This window comes from Pongo abelii, chromosome 8 (genome assembly GCF_028885655.2).
Source record: "Pongo abelii isolate AG06213 chromosome 8, NHGRI_mPonAbe1-v2.0_pri, whole genome shotgun sequence".
Lineage (NCBI taxonomy): Eukaryota > Metazoa > Chordata > Mammalia > Primates > Hominidae > Pongo > Pongo abelii.
The window spans coordinates 116923267-116947350 of record NC_071993.2 but is presented as its reverse complement, the minus strand read 5'-3'; the positions used below and the strand labels follow the sequence as shown (position 1 = coordinate 116947350).

Below are 24084 nucleotides of genomic sequence, written 5' to 3'. Positions count from 1 at the left end.
GGGGCATGAGTGTACCCTGCTTTTTCAAGGAGAGCTGGGAGGCCATTTCAGCTGAAGAAGAGTGAGCAAGGTGAGAACAGCAGGAAATGTGGTTGGGGGTAGATCAAACGGAGCTTTTATCCTGCGTGAAAGGAGGAATTAATGGAAAGTGCTGAGCAAAGAAGTGACCTGGTCTCACGCTTCAAAGTACTGGTCTGGCGGCTTTGTTCAGGCTGGACTGTGCAGGTGCGGGGTGGTGAGGGTATATTTGGGGGGCTGCTGTAACCACACGGGTGGGGTGGTACAACCCTCTGATGCACATCAGAGGGTAGCAGGTGGAGATGGTGTGACATGGCCAGATTAGGGGTCTATTTTGGAGGCAGGGCCAACAAGATTTTGCTGGCAGATTAGATGTGGGGTGTGAAAGAGAAGAGGCGGGGAGGATTCCTAAATTTTTGCCCCTTAAGAATAGAGTAGCCATTGATTGAGATGGCAAAGAAGACTGGTGGAGAACGTTTTTGTTTTGCTTTGGTGCATTGGGAGTTCCAGGAGTTCCGTTTGGACGTTAAGTTTGAAGGGGCTATTTACTATCCAAGCGGAGCGGAGAGCTGGATTTTGAAGCTCTCTGGGGACATACTTTTGGGGACATTTCTAAAGCTTGAGACCCTGTTCCAGAGCCTCGAAGACCCTGTCGAGGTTCTTCCAGAGCAGGCCACGTCCCTCTCTTTTCAGCCCTCCTTGCCGGAAAATCCCTGGGACGGTAGCCCCTTTATTCGGCAAAGCCCTTTTTCCTCTTTGAGGAATGACGAGAAAAACGAACAAAAATGAAGACGCTCAGCAGCACTGCGTCCTTTCCCCGCTCACTGCAGGGAGAGGCAACGCGTACTGGTGTGGAAGAGCAGGCCCCGCTCTGGGCCGCAGGCTCTGCGGCCGCGAACCCCAGCTCCAGGAGTGTGGGCGGGGCCTGCGTGTGGGCGGGGCCTCGGCGCCAGCGCACGCCACAGGCGAGGGCGTGGCCGACCCGGCGCCAGCCCGCCCGCCAGCTCTCGCGCCTCCTTCGCGCCGGCCCTTCGGCGGGTGATCAGCTGGTCTGCGCTCCCCTGACGTGGGCTGGGGCACGTCACCGCCGAATGGCAGCCTCCAGAAAGCCGCCGCGAGTAAGGTGAGGGCACTCCGCCGGGAGCCGGCGTCCGGGCAGCGTGCAGCCCTCACTGCGCGGCCGCGCGTGTTGCACCTCGGCGGGCAGGGACGCGCGGGTGAGGAGCCCGGCCCGCCGCAGTCTGGCGAGGGCCGCGCTCGCCGGAGCCCCGGAACAGGAGCAGGGGGAGGGGATCCATGAAGCCGGGCGAGATCCGGTTCGTTTCCGGCGGGTCGGTGGGCCAGGGGGCGGCCCGAATCTGGTTCCTGGACGCATGTGCCCGCGGAACTGCAGCCCTTGGCCCGAGGGGGCGGCGGCCGTCACAGTTCCCGGCCCGCGTGAAGGCCCCGCTCTTGGAGGAAGTTGGCCCCTCCTGGCCCCTCTTCGTGTCCGGGGAGGTGGGCGAGCCTCTGCCCTCGCTCCTGTTACCCAGGAATCTAAACCTCAAGTTACAATCTCGACAATACTGACTCCTGCAATTCGCTCTACTGATCTGTCACCGCCACAAAGATAGAAGGTCGCGGGCCGCTCCCCACCCAAATGGTTTCAGAGGCTGTGTAAGGGAATATTTTGGCATAACCTCCAGGAAAATCCCCCCAGTAGCCTGCCCTGGGCTCTCCTTGGGCACAGGAAGGTGAGACAGATAATTTCCCGGCCTCAAGTTAAACATGTTTTAGTTTATTCCCCTCCCATAACCATGATATACTTATCAGAGCCTCTGACAAAGTGGGAGACGCAGAGAGGTGTTCAGAGTTCATGGAGGCCACAGGCCAGACTCCCTGGCCATCCCCAAGGGGTCACCCACCTGCTAACCACTTGAGACATGAATGCACTCACTTTGCAGCATGGCCAAGCTTTCTTGCTGAACACAGACCATGGCTCCTGCTTGTGTTTGTAAGAAGGGGGTCCCAAACCTACCTTGACCTGGATTTGCCCTTGCCACAGCTTGTTAAGGGTGAGCAGAAAACCAGACCCACCCTGTGGAAGTATGTGGGATGGGTGGAGAACTTCCATCTGGAAGGAGCTTTCTGTAAGTGAAGTGCTGGAAATGGAGTCAGGCAAGTGGATAATGATGAGTTAGGCTGTAGGCCTCAGATGGCCTTTGGGAGCCAAGGTGATCTGTGCTAGATTTATAGACTCACGGCCTTTTAGGAGCAGAAGAGTCTTTTCTACACCAGCTGGTAGAGTCTTTTTTTTACCTCAAAAGAAAGTGCAGTGAAAGGCTGAGGGACGGGAGGCCATTTTCCACAGGCGCCTCCCCTACTGGTAGAATTTGAGTGCCATTCATTGTAAAAGTGAGCACTTCTTTCAGTTTCGGTAATGGAAACTGAACTCAAATTGATTTAGCTAAAATGGGGTTGAGCTGGCTTCTAGTATGGCTGAATCCAGGAGCACCACCAACGTTGGCTTCAGAGTTGGGTTCTCTTTTTCATCTCTTGGCTCTGATTTATTCAGTATCGGCTTCATTCTCAGGCAGACTTTCTCCTTATGGCAGGTTATGACAGTTCTAGGCTGACAGCCCCAGCAGAGAAGTTGAGCCCTCCTTCCTAATGGAGCAGAAGTCCCTGATCTGATTCTCACTGGGCTGCCTTAATTCTCATGTTCATCTGTGAACCAATCATTATGGCTAGAGGGAGGGATTGACCTGCTTTGGGCCCCAGAACCTGATAGGTGTGTGGATAAGACTCCTTTGAACCCCTTGGGTTGAAATGGAGTGGGTGCATTCTCAAAAGGAAAACCAAGGTTCCCATCAAAAGGAGGGATGGATTCTGGGTAGACAAAGACAACATTGCTTACTTCCCAACCTTAGAACTTGTTCCAGTTTACCGTTGTCTCATCCACTAGGTGTGATTGAGCATCTTGTTCCTTGTTTTGCCCCATGCTGAACAGTACACTTGTGTGATTCCCATGAACTGGAGGTTGCAGGGGGGTGAGGTATTCAGAACCCTGCCAGAATTTCTTGGAAAAAGAGGGAGAAGGCCTTTTCTAGTGCTACCATAATCATCTTATACAAAGATTGAAAGTGCTCTGCATGCTTCTTGCCCCTTACCCACTTTGTGGCTCATCATGAAGTTGAGAAGGTGTAGGTCGAAGAAGTTCTGGGAAGGGTAGGAGCACTGAGCTGGATGTTGGGAGGCCGGAACGCTGGTTCTAGCTCTGTCAGCAGTTAGCTGTGAGGCCTTGAGCCAGTCATTTGATCTTTGTTTCTTGGTTTCCTGGTCTAGAGGAGGGAATTGAGTTGGATAGTCCCTGAGGTATATTCTTCTAGCTCTTAATATTTAATGATAATTGTGCTTTGACAGAGAACTTAAGAATTTTATCTGTCCAAACAACTGAAAGGTGGATAGATCATGGACTCTACGGAGACCAAGATATGACAGGAGCAGAGCAGCTGTAGTATTGAGCTGCTTCGTAGCTCCTGTGATCCTGACAGAAAGGTGGAGGTGTTGATGCTCACATAGAGAGTTTGAGCTCACCTGTCAGACCTAGTTTCTGGTCTTGGCTTTGCAGCTACTGAGTTATATGGCCTATGGTAAGTTATCTTTGTTTTTTTATTCTGTAAAATGAATGAATAGGATTACCTTGAGATAACCTTGGCTAGGCACGGTGGCTCACACCTATAGTCCCAGCACTTTGGGAGGCTGAGGTGGGAGGATCACTTGAGGCCAGGAGTTTGAGACCAGACTGGGCAATGTGGTGAGATCCTGTCTCTTCAGAAAATTATTAAAAAAAAAAAATTAGGTTGGTGTGATGGCACATACCTGTAGTCCTAGGTCCTTGGGAGATTGAGGAAGGAGAATTGCTTGAGCTCAGGAGTTTGAGGCTGCTGTAAGCTAAGATTGTGCCACTGCACTCCAGCCTGAGTGACACAGCAAGACCCTGTCTCTAAAAAAATGATAACCTTCCACCTCTGTAGTCATGTGTCTGAACCAGTCATTGGGATCAGTTACTTACCATCTTAGAAACTTATGTATGAAGTAATGGGAAATTGGGTGAGAATCTGACTTGTATCCCCGTCCACAAGAAAGATGTTATAAAATTTATAACGGCTTTATTGAGATATCATTCACTTACATACAATTCATCTATCTGTTAAAATGTACAATTCAAGTTATTAGTATAGTCACAGAGTTGTACAACTATCATCACAATCATTTTAGAACATTTTCTTCATCCCCAAAAGAAATCCTGTTACCCGTAATCAGTCACTCCTCACCTCAGCCCTTGGCAACCACTAACACTGCATGTCTACTTCCTGTCTTTACAGATTTGCCTATTCTGGACATTTTATGTGAATAGTATTATACTATGTGGTGTTTTGTATTAGGCTTTTTCCCTTAGCATGTTTTCAAGGTTCACCTATGTCGTAGGTGTAATTTCTTTTTTTTTTTTTTTTTTTTTTTAATGAGACGGAGTCTTGCTCTGTTGCCAGGCTGGAGTGCAGTGGCACGATCTTGGCTCACTGCAGCCTCCACCTCCTGGGTTCAAGTGATTCTCCTGCCTCAGCCTCCTGAGTAGCTGGGACTACAGGTGTGCACCACCACACCCAGCTAATTTTTGTATTTTCAGTAGAGACGGGGTTTCACCATGTTGGCCAGGATGGTCTCTCTCTCTTGACCTCATGGTCTGCCCGTCTCGGCCTCCCAAAGTGCTGGGATTACAGGCGTGAGCCACCACGCCTGGCATGATTTCTTTTTATTGCCAAATAACATTCCATTATATGGATAGACACTTTTATTTATCCATTTATCAGCTGGGCATTTGAGTTGTTCCTACAGTTTGGCTGTTACAAATAATGCAGCTGTGAATATTTGTGTACGACTTTTTATAAGGATATATATTTTCAGTTTTCTTGATTATGTACCTAGGAATGGTTTTCCAAAGCCATTACACCATTTTACATTCTCATCAGGAATGTTTGAGGGTTCTAATTTTTTCTATACCCTCACCCGCACTTGTTACTGTCAATCTTTTTTATTATAACCTTCCTAGTGGGTGTGAAGTGGTATCACATTGTGATTTTGATTTGTGTTTCCCTAATGACTAATGATGAGCATCTTTTCATGTACTTCTTGGTCATTTGTGTACTTTTGCTGGAGAAATGTCTATTCAGATCCTTAGCCCATTTAAAATTGGGTTGTATGTCTTTTTATTGTTGAGTTGTAATAGTTCTTTATATATTCTGGATACTAGACTCAACAGATTTGCAGATATTTTCTCCCGTTCTGTGGGTTGTCATCCATTTTCTTGATGGTATCCTTTGAAACACAAACATTTTAAATTCTGATGAAGTCCAGTGTGTATCTCTTTTTTCTTTTGTTGCTGTGTTTTTTGATTTGTGTCTTAAGAAGTCATTGCCTTATCCAAGGTCAGGCAGACTTACAGTTGCGCTGTAAGAGTTTTACAGTTTAGCGCCTACGTTCATACCTGTGATCCATTTGTGTTAATTTTTTTAAATTTTCTTTCTTTCTTTCTTTTCTTTCCTTCCTTTTCTTCCTTTTCTTTCTTTTCTTTTCTTTCTCTCTCTCCTTCCTTCCTTCCTTCCTTCCTCCTTTCCTTTCTTTCCTTTCTTTCCTTTCCTTCCTCTCCTTCCTTCCTTTCTTCCTTTCTTTCTTTCCTTTTCTCTCGCTCTGTCGCCCAGGCTGGAGTGCAGTGGCCCGATCTCAGCTCACTGCAAGCTCCGCCTCCTGGGTTCACGCCATTCTCCTGCCTCAGCCTTCCGAATAGCTGGGACTACATGCGCCCGCCACCATGCCTGGCTAATTTTTTGTATCTTTAGTAGAGACAGGGTTTCACCGTGTTAGCCAGGATGGTCTGGATCTCCTGACCTCGTGATCTGCCCGCCTCAGCCTCCCAAAGTGCTGGGATTACAGGCATGAGCCACCGTGCCCGGCCCATTTGTGTTAATTTTTGAATATGATATAAGGTGGGTTAAACTTCATTTTTCTTTTTTTGAGACAGGGCCTCTCTGTGTCACCAAGGCTGGACTGCAGTGGGGCCATCACAGCTCACTGCTGCCTCAACCTCTCTGGCTTAAGCGATCCTCCTGCCTCAGCCTCCTAAGTAGCTGGGACCACAGGTGTGCACCACCAAACCTGGCTCATTTTTGTAAATTTTGTAGAGATGGGTTTTGCCATGTTGCCCAAGCTAGTCTCGAGCCCTTGGACTCAGACAGTCTGCCTGCCTTGGCCTCCCAAAGTGCTGGGATTACAGATGTGAGTCATTGTGCCTGGGCTTTTTTGTTTTTTTGTTTTTGTTTTTTGAGACAGGGTCTTGCTCTGTAACCCAAGCTGGAGTGCCGTGGTGCTATCATGGCTTACTGCAGCCTTGACCTCCAGGGCTCAAGTGATCCACCCCATCTCAGCCTCCAGAGTAGCTGGGACTACAGGTGCACGCTATCATGCCTGGCTAATTTTTGTATTTTTTGTAGAAACGGAGTTTTGCCATGTTGGAAACTTTATTCTTTTGCATGTGGATATTCACTTGTCCCAGCACCATTTGTGGAAGAGACTATTCCTTCCCCACTGAATGGTTTTGGCATCCTCAAAAATCAGTTGACAGTTGTGAGGGTTTATTTCTGGACTCTTAATTCTGTTTTACTCATTTGTAAGTCCATTCTTATGCTAGCACCACACTGTCTTGTATTTAGGTTTGAAATTGGGATGGAAGAGTTCTTTTCAAGATTTGGTTCTTTTTCAAGATTGTTTTGGCTATTCTGGGTCCCTTGCATTTCCATATGAATTTTAGAATCTGCTTGTCAGTTTCAGCATCCAAACTAGCTAGAATTTTGGCAGGGAATGCATTGAGTCCATAGATCAATTTGGGAATTACTGCCATCTTACCGATAGTAAACCTTCCAATCCATGACCATGGAATAGCTTTTGTTTATTTAGGTCTTCTTCAGTTACTTTCAGCAGTCTTTTTTAGTTTTTATGGTGTACATTTTGCACTTCTTTTGTTAAATTTATTTCTAACTATTTTTTGTTTTTGATATTGTAAATGGACTTTTCTTAATTTTATTTTTGAATTGTTCATTACAAGGATATAGAAGTCAAATTGATTTTTTAAATATTGATTTTTGTATCCTGCATTCTTGATGAACTCAGTTATTAGTTCTGATTTTGTTTGTGGATTCTTTAGGATTTTCTGTATTCAAGATTATGTCATTTGCAAATAGAGATAGTTTTACTTCTTCTTTTCTAAACTGGATGCCTTTTGTTTCATTTTCTTGCCTACTTACCCTAGATAGAACTTCTGGTACAATGTTGAATAGAAGTGCCAAGAGTAGGCATCCCTGTCATGTTCCTGAGATCATAGGGGAAAGCATTCAGTCTTTCAGCATTAAGAATGATGTTAGCTGTAGGTTTTGTAATAACTTTTGTCAGGTTGAGGAATTTTTCTTCTAGTTTGCTGAGTACTTTTATCTTGAAGGGGCATTGGATTTTGTCGTGCTTTTTCTGCATTTGTTGAGAAGCCCATGTAGATTTTGTTCTTTATTCTATTGATATGGCCTGTTATAGTAATTGATTTTTCATATATTGAGCCAACCTTGTATTCCTGGGATAAGACCCACTTGGCGATGATGATCCTTTTTATATTGTTCTAGATTCAGTTTGCTGGTATTTTGTTGAGGATATTTGTATTTATATTTTAGAAGACATATTGGGGTGTCTTACTTTTTTATGAAATAATAATATATTTACCCTCATTAAGAACATCTCATTCTGTCCAGTAAAACTAAAGTCACAGCCATATGAAAGCAGGCCTAGAGTCATTGGTAAAGCTGCCTGATTATCTGGTTCTGGCCGTGTGGTAGACTGAGCTAATGTGTCCCTCTCTGTCTTTACCAGCATGTAAAAATGCGGTTAAATTATAACTTAATTAACTTTGAGTTTATAGCTGAGTAAAATTCAAAACCTTTTCTATGGCCCCACAGTAGGCCCCCTGGTGCCTCTATGACGTTGTCTGTGAACCACTTACCTCCCCATCCCCTGATACAATCACACTGTGCTGACCTTCTTGCTTTTCCTCAGGTAAACTAGACATACTCCTGCCTCATGGCCTTTGCACTTGCTGTTCTCCTGGAACATTGTTCCCCTAGCCGTTCACATGGCTTGCTTCCTGACTCTTTTTAGGTCTGTGTTAAAATGTTGTCTCTTACCATAGAGGCTGTCCCTGGCTACCCGGTATGAAATAATCCTTCCCCTTACCTCCTTGATGCCTTCTTCCCCTTGCTTTGCTTTACTTTTTTTCACCAAACACGTTCTTATTACCTGACATATTGTGTACTTGTTTTGTGTCTGTTGCCTTCTCTTCCCTGTCTTCTGCCTATCCCCCTGCCTTGCCCCGTGTTAATTTGTTAAAGTCAGAGATCTTGTCTGTTTTGTTCACCGTTGTGTCCAGAATAGGGCCTGGATTATGGAAGATTTTTCAATAAATATTTGTTGACTGAATGATCTTGAAAGAAAGAGAAATCCTCAAGTGCCAAAAATGTAGAGGGAACCTAACGCCTGAGTGGTATGCTGGTAACCTGAGCCTGGGAAAGTTACCAGGTGCAGATACAGACCTTCATGCTTGGTGTCCAGGGCATTAGACTATCCCCATATGGGAACAAGAAGTTTGTGTGTAAATCTTCTAGCTAAGAAATTAATGTGAAAGTCTTAGAAGCAAACAATAACAGAACTGCTTGTACAAACCAGGACCCATCACATTCTCATAGATAAATAGCCTCTATTGAAGATAAGCTCTTAATAAAAGATCACAAAACGCAGAAGGAATGAACCACCAAGAGGGAGAGGCAGCAGACCTAGCAAACATGAGGGTTAGTCTCCCAAGATCTATTTGAAAGTATGGGAGAAATTATAAAATAAGGGCCTACAGTAATGAAGGCACAAAGAGAAGGCATAGAAACCAGAGTGAAAGAATAGGTCACCATAAAGAAAGAATGGGCAGATGTGAAAAAGAACCAAATAGAACTTGTGTAAGGAAAAAACATTGAAAATAAGTCTTCTTAGTCTAGTTAAATAGGTGTGAGAATTTATGAACTGGAAGCTGCAACTGAGAAGGTTAACCTGCCATGGGGATGTTTTACACCTGCAAGTTTTACATCAAACTTTTATTTATTCTGCCACTGTTAATGGGGGTGAGAGTTCTTCTGACTCATGTTAGAGAACTGCTAAGTTAAGCGATGCCCCCTCTAACTGAGCCTTGCCGCGTTTATTGTGGTCAAAGTCTGCAACTCCCTGTTCTTTCTCTCCTTAAGGGCGAATCACCAGGATTTTCAGCTGAGAAATTTAAGAATAATTGAACCTAACGAGGTGACACACTCAGGAGACACAGGTGTGGAAACAGGTAATAATTTTGTCTGGAAATTAGATGGAACATCTGTAAAGGATTTTAGATCTCTACCCCAACTCCAGGTTGGGTGAGAAGAAGAGGGTAAGGAATTAGTAACAGATCATGACTGGGGGTGAGTATCTGGAAGTTAAAAACCGTTTTATTTTTTGGTTTCCTAAGTGGTTGGTTACTGTTTCTATATATTTACCATTTTTTTTTTTTGAGATGGCGTCTTGCCCTTGGTCACCCAGCCTGGAGTGCAATGGTGTGATCTCGGCTCACTGCAACCTACGTCTCCCGGGTTCAAGCGATTCTCCTGCCTCAGCCTCCCGAGTAGCTGGGATTACAGGCACCCGACACCACGCCCAGCTAATTTTGTATTTTTAGTAGAGATGGGGTTTCTCCATATTGGCCAGACTGGTCTTGAACTCCCGACCTCAGGTGATCTGCCCTCCTTGGCCTCCCAAAGTGCTGGGTTTATAGGCATGAGCCACTGCGCCCGGCCATTACCATTTTTTTTTTTTAAGGTAGTAAGTTAGAGAATTCCAACTTTTTTTTTTTGTTTTTTTTTTGTTTTTTTCATTTTCCATTTTTGTCGGAGTGGTGGTGGTGGAGAAGGAGATAGGTTATTATGGAAAATGTTCTCTATTTCTCTAATATAGGTCCTTTATTATCTTAGAAATTAGCTTTCAATTTTGATCATAAGATTGCAAAACGAGAAAAGCTTGTAATATATTATTGTGCTTTATAAATTGAGTGTGCATTTAAGAAAGTCTTTTTGGGAAATATTTCTTGGCTGTCCCTTCTGCCCAGAACTGGTTAATTGCCTGATGGGTTGCCAGAAACCTGAATTCTGAAAAGTGGTGTATTACTGTATTTCTATCCCATGTAAGCCAGTACTGCTCTACTGACTACTAAGGAGAACCATGTTTTTTTTTTTTTTAGCTGACTGAAAAATTGATCTCTTGAAGTACATAAGAAACCATGCCCGTCTAATCTCTGTTTGGAAGAAAAGTGCTATAATTGCATGCAATTTTAGATCCTTTTTCTTTAAAAAATATAGATGTATCCAACACATTTTGGACCATATTAGGAGGTAGCAGAGGAAGGAGGAAGAAGAGAAAGTAAAGAAAGGAAAAAAGTGATGAAATCATCAAACTTAGAGTTGGAAGATAACTTCTTTTTCTTTTTGTAATGTATGAGGAAATAGAGGTTAGGGAGCTTCAGTTGCCTGAGGTTGTAGATCCCAGCTGGAAACTGGAGCTCACTTGTTTTGCTTCTGTTGGTCTTAGAACACTTCAAGGCTCTATTATGTCCCCCAGCTAATATGGTGTAATAGAGCATGGACTTGGGAATTGCATAGACCTTGAGTCCCGGTTCCTGATGATCCAGCTGACTTTGGGCAAGTACTTAACTCCTTTTAACTCCTGTTCCTTTATGTGTAAAATGAGAATAGCCAAACCTCTCTTGGAGGATTGTTGTGAGAATTAGCCACTAATGTATGTAAAGCCCTTAGCCTTCCCTCAGCTGTGCAACAGAGAAATAAACCACTACCTCTAAAGCTATTGATGCTGGAAGAGCATCTGTGCCCGTGTTAAGATGCTGAAATTGGAGTAAACTGGCCCCTTCCATTCTTGTAACGAGACATGTGGGAATTCCAGCTGGTGCTTCGGATCCAGATTCAAATATTTCTTGAGCTCCTGCAGTGTAATAGATGCTGTGCGTGGTGCTTTCACACACGTTATCATGTTTAATTTGTCTGGCCACCAGTGAGGTAAGTATGGTGTCCTTTTCATGTACAATCAGTGAAAAATCTTGTTTGTGATAAAGGCTGAAGGTGTGGGAACTTATTTCTAAAAGCAGACCTGTATATGCAAGATTTTCAAGTGAGTCATTCTCTGTAAGGCATAGTTTGAAAATATCTGGCAGTGTATGGACTGATGTTTCATCGTGGACTAGGCCTGTTGCTCTTGGCTTCCCACTTTCCTGCACACTTTGCTTAGCTCTTGGCTGTTTCTAACATTTCTGAAAAGTCATAGGATGTGGAATGAGCAGATGTCATAATACAGCACCTTGCAAGAGCCTGTCACTGAAGATACATTACTGTTCATTGAGACTGAAAAGATCATAGACCAATGTTGTGAATTTGATTTAGCCATCTTTGAGTGAGCATATGTATATGTTAGTTGTAGATACATGGATACAGAGATGACATCATCCCTGCCTTCAGAAGAAGTGGTATACACACCTATTTACACAATTTATCACATTGCATTTATGGTTAGTTGTGTGTCTAACTCTAATAACATTAAACATTTACATGACATTTGTTATGTGCCAGGTACTGTTTCTAAGTGCCATATGTATAGTAACTCATTTACTCCTTATACAAATTATGAGGGTCATCAGCTACAACTTTCACTTCTTCCGTCTTGGCTGCCTTTTCAACCAGTGCCACCTCAATGGCTGGGACTGATATAATTGCACCAATTTTGTTCTCTCCTTAGCTCCAGCTGCTCACTCATTCAGTCACTTTCCATCACCTGTTTTCCTTGTGGATACAGCTGCCTCAGCCACCGGGGCCCACTGTATTCACTTCAGTGTTAGCTGCCTAACTGCCTCAGCCATTGCCTGTTGCTATCTTCTTCACCTTCACTGTTGCTGCCACTGCCCCTTACCACATCCTAACTATGGGTTATGGTATTGGGACTTCTTTCATCATGTCTAATATTGATGATAAAGAAGTAGCTGCATTTCACGCAGAACACGAATGTGATGGGCCTGAAAGATGAGGAAGTAGGAAGAGGGAAAGTGTTGAGTGTTGATGGGGGTAGGTAGCATTGTGGAGGGGAGTGTCAGTGAAACTGATAAAGCTGATGATTCTGTGGGGGTCTGATACGCCAGTCACCAGGGGAAACGTGATGATGTGATGGTGGTGGTGATGAAGATCAGAATGTGGGAATGAGGAGGCAGGTTGTGATGACCAGGAAGCAGAGGATGTTTTTGAACAGATCCAGTTTGTTTTTGTTAGTTTTTAGTTTGCAGTTGAAGATTTTGTGCTCATCATTGGTTGTGTTAACGTTATTGATGAAGTTAGTGACTGATAATATTGATACTACAATCAGCACTAAATACCCAGTCAGTGCCACCAAAATCCTTAAGTCAGAATGTACCTAAATGGAAGGCAGAGTCTATAAAGAAATAAATGATCTTGAAAGAATGTATATTAGACTGTTATATTTTTGCATTTTAAAACTCCTGAAGCCAAGGCTGTACTCCAGACCAGTTAAGTCAGATGTTTCCCGGATAGTCCTAATGTGCAGCCAGTGTTGAAGTCCTGCTCCTAAAGAAAGCTTCATTTTTGCTTGACTGTTTTTAAGAATGATAACTTGCTCAGAAATATGCTTTGAAAACACAGTAAATCTATTCTGAAGCTCCTGAAAGCTATCAGAGTAAAATTTTTAGATGCTGGCAAGCTTGGGAGATCACAATGGGCTTTATTTTGAACCCCCAGTGGAGGTGTTGACATATAAACTTGGATCAGACCAGATACTTCTGATCCCTTTTTCTCTGATAGGTGAGAAATTATAGGCCTAGTAGATGAGACGAAAGGATAGCTGGATGTGGTGGTGTGTACCTGTAGTCCCACTTACTTGGGAGGCTGAGGTGGGAGGATCACTTGAACCCAGGAGTCCAGCCTGCAATGTAGTAAGACCCCATCTCCCCTCAGAAAAAAAAAAGAATGCCCCTCTGAACAATATTCAGAAGCAGCTGTAATGCAAGGAACACGGATATGTTTGAATTATGAGTAGGACAGTTTCCATTGACTCTTCCTTTGAGTACTTCTCTCTTCTGAGACTCCAGAGGTTGAGCCCTAAGGCCTGCTTTTGAAGTTGCCCTTGCTGCAGATGATAAGTGGGGCACTTTTTCTAGCTCAAGATCAGTATGGTACCCCGTAGGGGATTCTATTGGAGATACCATAACAACTGAGGCATAGAAGCCTAAGGTGCTGGTGATGATGAAAAGGAAGAAGCAAATGAGTATGTTAAAGAAAAAGACCCAAAAAGGACCTATGCCCAGCAGGGTTTAAGCTACAGCAAGTCAGGATGTCAGTCCTTGAAGATCACCTCATGTAATTGCCTTGATTTAACTCTGCATTACTTACAGAGTTGTATGTTACAATGTTTTTGATTAAGTAAAATATTTTTGTTAAAAAATGAGTTGGCAAACTCCAAAACACCAAAAACACCAAATGAGTTGAAATCTTATGTCCACCTAAAACCTGCACACAGATGTTTATAGCAGCTTTATTCATGATTACCAGAACCTGGGAACAACCAATATGTCCCTCAGCAGGTGAATGGATAAATGGTGGTACATCCAGACAATGGAGTATTATTCAGGGCTAAAGAAATGAGCTATCAAGCAATCAAAAGACGTGGAGGAACCTTAAATGCATATTCTCTCTTTTTTTTTTTTTTTTTAGACAGAGTTTTGCTTTTGTTTCCCAGGCTGGAGTGCAATGGTGTGGTCTCGGCTCACCACAACCTCTGCTTCCTGGGTTCAAGCAATTCTCCTGCCTCAGCCTCCTGAGTAGCTAGGATTACAGATATGTGCCACCATGCCCAGCTAATTTTGTATTTTTAGTACAGATGGGGTTTCTCTATGTTGGTCAGGCTGGTCTTGAGTTCCCGACCTCAGGTGATCCGCCCGCCTTGGCCTCCTGAAGTGCTGGGATTACAGGTGTGAGCCACTGTGCCTGGCTTAAATGCATATTCTTAAGTGAAAGAAATCAATCTGGAAAAGCTATGTATTGTATGTTTCTAACTATATGACATTTTAGAACAGGCAAAACTATGGAGACAGTAGAAAAGCTCAGTTATTGTCGGGGTGAGAGGAAAGGAGGAAGGAGGAATGAATAGGCCGCATGTGCATATAGAGTTTTCAGGGCAGTGAAAGTACTCTGTGTGATACTATAATGGTGGATACATGCCATTACACATTTTTCAAAACCCATAGAATGTACAACACCACGAATGAATGCAGGAATAAGCTGTGGACCTAGGGTGATGATGATGTGTTAATGTAATTTTATCCATGTTAACAAATGTACTACTCTGGTCGGGGATGCAGATAGCGGCAGGGGGCTGTGCGTGTGTTGGGGCTGGAGCTACATGGGAACTCTGTATTTTCTGCTCAGTTTTGCTGTGAACCTGTAACTGCTGTAAAAAATGAAGTCTATTAAAAATGAGTTGGAAAAACTCATTATTCTACTTTGAATTCTAATAGTATAGTTTTGTGCCAGTATATGGGATATAGTGAAATATGCATGATCACTATTCTGTAATTGGCTCTTCTGAAGTTGTTTTGTTATGTAGACATAGGACTACAGCTATGATGTTTATCAGAACATTAACTAGTATCAGTGATTGTTGAGAAAAGGTCTTTCTGAAGAACCAACTAAAGTGGTTAAGTCAGCTTGCATCATCTGTGCTTCCACTTAGTGAGTACAAGAGACTATCCCTGACTATAGATATAGATGAAACAAATTTAAGAATTTCTAGTAGGACCAGAGTTAACATCTTTAACATTTCATTTTAATTAGTTTTATATTTCTATTCCTATTTTGTATTTTCTAAAGCTGGTGATTCCAGCTCTGGTTTTATTTGAATGGTAGACTCCCCTGGAGCCTTGGGACTTCGTTTGAAAACCTTGGGTCTCATCCACTCCTGCCATACTTTATTTATTTATTTATTTATTTTTTTGAGACAGAGTCTCACTCTGTTGCCCAGGCTGGAGTGTAGTGGTGCAATCCTGGCTCACTGCAAGCTCTGCCTCCCGGGTTCACGCCATTCTCCTGCCTCAGCTTCCCGAGTAGCTGGGACTACAGGTGCCTGCCACCACGCCTGGCTAATTTTTTTGTATTTTTAATAGAGACGGGGTTTCACCGTGTTAGCCAGGATGGTCTCGATCTCCTGACCTCGTGATCCGCCTGCTTTGGCCTCCCAAAGTGCTGGGATTACAGGTGTGAGCCACCACGCCCGGCCACTCCCGCCATACTTTAAAGAGAAGAACACAGAGCATTGAGGCCCTGGTCCGCTTCTCCCTTGCACAGCTGGTTGGTAGCAGGTATTCACTAGAAGATAAGACTTTTGACTCCTAGTGGACGGAATTTTCTTCTCTAAATCTGTAGCTGGGTATTTAATAAAAGGTTTATAAAACATACTTCTTTTAAAGCAGTCAAATTTAAAAAGCAGAAAAATACAAGAAGACAATAATCACTCCAATTTTACTTACCCAGAGGTAACCACTCTTAACACTAGGGTGACTGTCCTTCTAGAGATTTCTCTTTGCATATATACATACACAATTTTAAATAAATAAGAACAATCTATATGTGTTTTTTTCTTTGTCATCTGTTTTTTTGTTTTGTTCTGTTTTGTTTTGAGACGGAGTCTTGGTCTTTTGCCAGGCTGGAGTGCAGTGGTGTGGTCTCAGGTCACTGCAACCTCCGCCTCCCGAGTGCAAGTGATTCCCCTGCCTCAGCCTCCAGAGTAGCTGGCACTACAGGCACGTGCCACCATGCCTGGCTAATTTTTTATATTTTGTAGAGATGGGGTTTCACCATATTGGCCAGGATGGTCTCGATCTCCTGACCTTGTGATCCACCTGCTTTGGCCTCCCAAAGTGCTGGGATTACAGGCGTAAGCCACCGCGCCCAGCCTGTCATCTGTTTTTAATCACCCACAAGTGTTGTCTAGGTATCTTTCCAAATCAAATATATAAGTCTATGTAATTCTTTTCTAGGTCTGTGTAATTTTTAATGAGTACACAGTATACTGTTGTATGTATTATAGTTTATTTAACTGATCATACACTTCTCCTGTTTTTTTCTACTATAAACAAAGATAAACACCTAAATTTCGGTGTACTTATCTCCTATTCTTGAATAAAGTCCTAGGAGTGAAAGAGGTAGCCAGTCAATTTGGAAATGGTTAGTAGCTGAACTTTTCTGGCCACAACTGGCTATTTGGAGGTAGTATTTAAGAACTGTGAACATTAGTGTTTCTGGCAGCTTTGGTCTTGGTCTGGTGGTGGGGTGGTCAATTTGAAGACCTAACTGGGAGTGGGGCAGAATGTGGAAGGCACTTCTCTCTGTGGCCCACTTCGAACTGGACATTGAATTGCTGGGGGCAGGCTGGTTTTGAAATAAGCTCTCCTGTTGTTGCAGACAGCAGAATGCCTCCGAAGGTGACTTCAGAGCTGCTTCGGCAGCTGAGACAAGCCATGAGGAACTCTGAGTATGTGACTGAACCGATCCAGGCCTACATCATCCCATCGGGAGATGCTCATCAGGTACTGCATGGCAATGGGCCTCTCCTTTCTTTTCAGTCTTTTTTCCCCAGCCCTAATGTGTTTGTAGGATTCCAATTGTCAACCCACAACCAGGGCCACAACCAAACCCTTCCAGGGCTTGCTATGGGGATCTGTGTCCAATAGGTCTCACTGAATGCTTGTGGATTGGCCCTGGCTTCCTTGATTCTAGTGACTTAGCCATCTTTCAATGAAGAATTAGTGGGCAAATTAAGGGATAGAAGTTCTGGAACTTTCTGTTGCTGGCATACTCCACATCTCCTCTGCCACACTCTGTTCCTAGCAGAATTGTTTGCCCTGTCTCTCTTTTGCCCAATCCAGGAGAGTTGGAGAGGCAGAGACCTCATGTGATAGGGTTGACGGGCAGTAGGGTAAAAGGATTCTAGGATCCACTGTGAAGTCATTGAGTCAGCAAGTGTTTGAGTGCTTACACTGTGGTTATGGTGCTGTAGGGTTCAAAGATGAACTTAAGGTTGAATGTCTGCTCTCACTAGGGTTATGGTTTAGTGAGAGATGAAATAATATAAGAGTGCTATTCTTCCACAGAAACATCTGTAAGTATAGTTTTCTCAGCCTTTGCTTATGTATAAGGCCCTACCCATCTCAGGTATTAGACATGATATAGAGATGAGGATTGTTCCTGGTTTTAAGAAGCATACAGCTTAGTAATGGAGTTTAGATGTACATGCACATACCTGTATTGTAAGGTAAAATGTGGTAAGTGTGGTCAAGAAAATCTGGACAGAAGGCTGTGGAAGTTTGAGGGCGAGAGGGGAAGATGATGAAGAGCTTCATGGCACAGGGGAGGCACTTGAATTGGACCTTGAAGGATGGGTGGAGTTTGGGTAGAGGGATGGGGTGGAGGAGGAGGAAAGAGGTTCTAGGTAAAAGTATTAGTGGCAGCAAAGGCAAAGAAACAGGGAAGCTTCGGGTGCTCTTCAGAAACAGTGGGACAGGTTTCCCTGGCAAGAGACCAGGGAAGTAAAAAGCAGTGGTGGGAAATAAAGCAGTTATTACAGGATTCTTCAGTTGCAGATAATAGAAACTGCCTTGAGATACCTTGAGCAATAAAAATGCTTTATAAGGATTCAAGGGCAGAGCCACCATATTGGCGCAGCTCGAGATTGTGAGTGGTGCTCTCAGAGTTACGCATGTCAGGGCCTCAGATAGGGTGTCTTGTGGAACATGAGGGCAGGAATGCAGCAGGCCCTCAAGAAGAACTGGGACGGGAGGGTTTTCAGGTCTTCCTGCATATCAATTTCTCTTTTTCAGCCAACTGGGTGGGTCGTATAAACCTGACAACGCCTATATTTATATCTTTTCCTCTCTTACTTTCAAGATACCAGATTGAGCTAGAACATTCATCCCCCAAATTCAAAGTCCAGGGTGAGAACTTGATTGGTATATGTAGCAACTTGGTTCTGCATGGTCCTGGTTGCTCTGTGTGTGTGCACGTGCGCGTGTCTGTGTCTGTGTGTGTGTGATGTCAGACATGAGTAATGGGGGTCCACCAGTCCACCATGATGGAGGGGGTGGTAGATAAGGGTGTTTCTGTAAGTTGAGCAAAGATCACAAAACATGTCCATTCTGGCTGGCTGACTTCCTGCCTCTCCCCAGAGGTCCTGGTCTACATGGTTGCGACGAGGTCAGGCCTATATTAACCTGGGAACAACACAACCTCAAGATTGGATCTCTGCCTGGAGACATGGATTTCCTGGCCTTAGGAGCAAATGAAGGGCTTGAAATGAATAAGCAAAGGGATCGGATATTTGAGGCAACAGTATGAAGTTTAGGATACTTTGATGTTTAGAACAGTGTTCCCCAAACTGTGTGTGTTCTTCAGTATTCCTGTTGTGTCTTGTAAGATGCTCTACAAAAAATATATTTGTTAGTTGAGAAAACAGTGAAATGAGCTGAACAGTGTTTTTTTATTGTGGTAAAAAATGTATAATATGACATTTATTTTAATCATTTAAAAATGTACAATACTGTAGTGTTAACTACATGCACATATTGTTGTGCAACAGATCTCTAGAACTTTTTCATCTTGCAAAACGGAAACTATATATCCATTAAACAGCTCCTCCCAGTCTCTCTCCTCCCCTCCTATCCCTGGAAACCACCATTCTACTTTCTCTTTCTAAGGTTTTGCTGGGCCAGTCACGGTGGCTCATGCCTGTAATCCCAGTACTTTGGGAGGCCGAGGCAGGCGGATCACGAGGTCAGGAGTTGGAGACCAGCCTGACCAACATGGTGAAACCCCATCTCTACTAAAAATACAAAAATTAGCCAGGCTTGGTGGCACGTGCCTGTAATCCCTCTGCTCAGGAGGCTGAGGCAGGAGAATTTGCTTGATCCTGGGAGGCGGAGGTTACAGTGAGCCAGCCGAGATTGCAGCACTGTACTCCAGCCTGGGTGACAGAGCGAGATTCCGTCTCAGAAAAAAAAAAGTTTGCCAGCTTTAGATAACGCATGTAATTGGAATCATGCAGTATTTGTTTTTTTGTGACTGGCTTATTTCACTTAGCATAGTGTCCAAGGTTCATCCATGTTGTAACATATGACAGGATTTCTTTCTTTTATAAGGCTGAATAATATTCCATTTTATTTAGAGACCTTTTTTTTTTTTTTTAACCTGTTCATCTGTGGATGGTCATTTCAGTTTTTTCCACTTCTTGGCTATTGTGAGTAATGTTGCAGTGAACATGGGTTTGCAAATATCTTTTTGAGATCCTGTTTTCCATTCTTTTGGATATATGCCCACAAGTGAGATTGCCAGATCATATGATCTTTCTATTTTTAATTTTTGGGGGAACTTCCATACTGTTTTCCACAGCACTTGTACTATTTTGCATTCCCACCAATGGTACACAGCATTCCAGTTCTTCCAGTTCCTCACCAACACTTGTTATTTTTTGTTTCGTTGTGGGGTGATGGCTCATTGTAGATTTGATTTGCATTACCTGATGGATAGTGATGTTGAGTATCTTTTCATATGCTTTTTGGTCCCATTTGTATATTTTCTTTGGAGAAAATGTCTATTCAAGTCCTTTGCCCCTATGAGTTTCATAGCTGCAGGACTTCTCAGGGCCTTTAATATGCTGATGTGCACTCTGTACCTCTAAGGAGGGGATAAAGTATTCAACATTTTTCAGACTTAAATGTCCATGGAATTTTCCCAGTTATTTCAGGGGTTGGGTGGGAGAATCTAGTGTTCCATGGAATTACCTTTATATGTTGTTCTGTGATAGTACTTTTCATCCGATGATGGGTCTTGCATGTAGAGGTGGATGAAGGGAGAGGTCAGAGTGAGAGGTGTATTCAGGCACCAGCTCACTGGCTGTTCAGCCTGGCAGAATATAGGAAAAGTAGAATACCAAGCTGGAATCGGGGTGGTGGCATGTGAGGAAGCCATGAGGCTGGGTACATAACTGTTAGATCTAGTAGGCAGTGGGAAGGTAAGGATAGACTTGGTGAGGTTCATCTGTGTTCATTAGAATACACAAATAAGATTGATCAACTTCAATCTGGGTGTGGTGGCTCACGCCTGTAATCCGAGCATTTTGGAAGGCTGAGGCGGGCGGATCACCTGAGGTCAGGAGTTCGAAACCAGGCTGGTCAACATGTGAAACCCCGTCTCTGCCAAAAAATACAAAAATTAGCCGGGCGTGGTGGCTCATGGCTGTAGTCCTGACTACTTGGGAGGCTGTGGTGGGAGAATCGCTTGAACCCAGGAGGCGGAGGTTGCAGTGAGCTGAGATTGCGCCACTGCACTCCAGCCTAGGTGACAGAGCAAGACCCTGTCTCAAAAAAAAAAAAGATTGACCAACTTCATATGAAGCAAAGTATCATCTTGACCAAGGACTGGATGAGGAAGTAGGCTGGCCACTGTGATTTGGGCCTGAATTATGGTAGGAGTCGTAGGTAGCAGAGGAGCTGGGCACTCCCCCGTTTAAGAAGGGCAGACCATTGCCTTGTCTTCAAGGAATTTTGTTTTTTCTTTTCTTTGGGCCCCTCTGATGAGCTCTTCCTTGTTTCCTGTCAATCCTAGGCCTCAGCCTTTGGATGTGGGCTTTATGTCACCTGGATTCTCTGCTGGATGCACCAGTGGCATTTTTAATTTTCTGCCCTTCAAGCATTGGACAGTTGCCCTAGGCTGATTTGATTGCAGTCACCCTGTTAGTGTTGAGCAGATGGTGGTTCCCGCAACTGGAGCACATTATGATTATGTAGCAGTTGGTTTGGGCAGTTCTGTAAGTCCCCTGGCACAGTTGTCTGAAATTGGGGCCCTTCTCTGAAAGGGTTCTCACAGGCCGTCATGGAGCCCCAGCTGAAGACTCCTAATAGCTCTACTATTTGTGAATCTTTACCTCCAGGGGAGGCCTCAGTGTACAGAAAGATTTGACCTGCTAATGTTACTTGAATTAAGAGTTGAAGGTTTCTGGTTAAGGGTGTGTTGGAAGCTTTGTAGTCTTTGTATTTCAGTTTCAGTTTTCTTTTGCCTGGAGTTGGGATATTATCTGTGTGTTTACTAGTAGGAGACACCAACATCTTATAGCTAAGTCAAGTTTATCTTGATGTTCTTGGTCCTGGGTGCTGTTCCTTTGCCAGCTTTTTTTGTTTGTTTGTTTGGTCATCATAAAGCAGATTTTTGGACACCCTGACTGATACTTAAAAATGTTCTATCTTTGACAGTAGGTGTGGCCTATTACACCCGAAGCAATTCCTTCTGGGAGTGGCAGTGAGGCCATCTAAGCCACAGGGGATGTTCCAGGCTTTCCCTCAGCTCTTTATCTCCTGCTAATGATCCTGCAATATCAGAATTGGATGGCTTTTCCCTCCATGAGGAAACCGAGGCTCTAATCCCAGACAGATGTGTTTTGCAGCAACATCCTGAAAATACAAAATGTATCAAGCTTGCTCGGTGTTAGCTGTTGCTCTTATTGCATAAGTCACTGTTTAGACTTCACAGACTTACATTTTTGTACTCTTGCTGTCCTTCCATCTTCATCACCCCTCTCCACTCTTTCTTTTATAATCTTAACTTCATTTCTATTGCTGTAGCTTAGCTGTCTGTCTTACATATGTGGGGAAATTTTGTTTTGTTTGTTTGCATGTTTTCTGACTACTGCTCAGGGCTAGGTCCTGGGGCAAATGCAGAGGGCAGGTGGTTAGCATATAGGTAAGTGTATGAGCTCTAGAGCCTCTCTGGGTTCAGATGCCAGATTTGCTACTTACTAGTTGCTTGACATCAGCCAAGTTACATGAAATTCTGAAGTGTCAGTTAAACTTTCTGGGTCTCAGTTTCTGCATTCTCAAGAAGGAGATTGTGACAGTATGGTATGTACCGCATGGGCTATTGTTAGGATGAAATGGGTTCATACTGTAGATGTGAATGCTTGAAGCACTTGAATGCTTGCTGCTTGAATGCTTGATGTCACTTGAAAAGTCTCGTCATATTAGCTGCTGCTATTGTTGTTGTTATTACTGTTGTAGAGATGAATGAGATTCCCTTTGAAGAGATTAAAGAATAGGTAAACCACAGTCATAAATGAGAACACAGAAAGAAACTGGTGAATGTCATGGGAAAGGACCTCATTAGCACTGTCTGGTAGAATCTGTGAGATACATATGTAATATTAAATGTTCTCATAGACACATTAAAGTAAAAGAGCAGTGAAATTAATTTTAACAATATATTAATCCAGCATATCCAAAATATTATTTTAGCACATCATCATTATAAAAATTATTAAGAAGATACTTTACATTCCTTTTTATGCTGAGGTTTCAAATATGGGAAGTTTTTACATTTATAAAACTTCGCAATTTGAATGTGAAATTTTCATTGGAAATATTTGATCTGTGTTTAGATTTCATAAGACTGACAGTTGAAAAGGTGGACTCACATACCCAAGTTGTTCTAAACATACTTAAAAGTTTTCCAGTAACTGAATCTTGAATATCAGTTTTTAAATTTGTATTTCAGTTTATTAAAGTGAAATAAAATTAAGTATTCTGTTTCTCAGTCACAATAGCCACATTTCAAGTGCTTAGATACATGTGGCTGGTGGCAACTGTAATGCAAGTTTACTTAAAGTGTGAACTGAATTCAAAGGTGACAGAGTATTTTAAGCTGGCAGGATCAGGGAAGTCTTCATGGAGAAAGTAGGATTTAAATTGGAATGTGAACAGGTAGAATTTGGATGCATGGAAAGAGGGAGAGAAGTACAAGAAATACCATGGATATCTTTTTTTTTTTATTATACTTTAAGTTCTAGGGTACATGAGCACAACGTGCAGGTTTGTTACATATGTATACATGTGCCATGTTGGTGTGCTGCACCCATTAACTCATCATTTACATTAGGTATATCTCCTAATGCTATCCCTCCCCCTCCCCCCACCCCATGACAGGCCCCGGTGTGTGATGTTCCCCACCCTGTGTCCAAGTGTTCTCATTGTTCAATTCCCACCTGTGAGTGAGAACATGTAGTGTTTGGTTTTCTGTCCTTGCGATAGTTTGCTCAGAATGATGGTTTCCAGCTTCATCCATGTCCCTACAAAGGACATAAACTTATCCTTTTTTATGGCTGCATAGAATTCCATGGTGTGTATGTGCCACATTTTCTGATTCCAGTCTATCACTGATGGACATTTGGGTTGGTTCCAAGTCTTTGCTATTGTGAATAGTGCCGCAGTAAACATACATGTGCATGTGTCTTTATAGCAGCATGATTTATAATCCTTTGGGTATATACCCAGTAATAGGATGGCTGGATCAAATGGTTAAGAAATACCATGGATGTCTATGGAATTAGGAGAACATGCATGACAATAAGCTTGAAGAAGAATGGAGAACAGTGGCCTGGTTAAGACCATCCATGAATTACCCCTGACTGGTCATGGTTGTCCTTGACCACCAGAATCAGGATTTCAGAGTGACATGATCAGAGGGAGCAGTGTTCAGTACGGGTTGGAGAAAGGAGACTCTGGGAATTGAGAAATCTGTTAGGCCTTGCAGGATCTCAGAGTTGGGGTAAAGAGGGCCTGGACTTGGGTACTGGGGTTAGGAGCGGAGAGGAGGGGTAGGATTTGGAGAAGTAGTACAACCTGGATTAAATGTGGACCTTGCAGGCAGGTGGTAGAGGGGACTGGAAGGTTTGAAGCCTGAAACCTTCCCAGAAGGTTGCTGCTTGAATGCTTGATGTCACTTGAAAAGTCTCGTCATATTAGCTGCCGCTATTGTTGTTGTT

At 43.4% G+C, this 24084-nt stretch overlaps 1 protein-coding gene across 5 annotated transcripts in view; it reads left to right on the top strand.

Moving 5' to 3' along the window:
* The first annotated feature begins 1086 nt into the window (after positions 1-1086).
* Positions 1087-24084, top strand: part of XPNPEP1 (X-prolyl aminopeptidase 1) — a 58866-nt gene continuing 35868 nt past the window's right edge. The window contains 3 exon segments of one of the 5 annotated variants that reach the window (NM_001131963.1): positions 1087-1141; positions 9381-9469; positions 16686-16810. In NM_001131963.1, coding sequence (NP_001125435.1) covers positions 1110-1141; positions 9381-9469; positions 16686-16810 — 246 coding nt within the window. In that variant the 5' untranslated portion in view covers positions 1087-1109. 5 annotated transcript variants of the gene reach the window in all.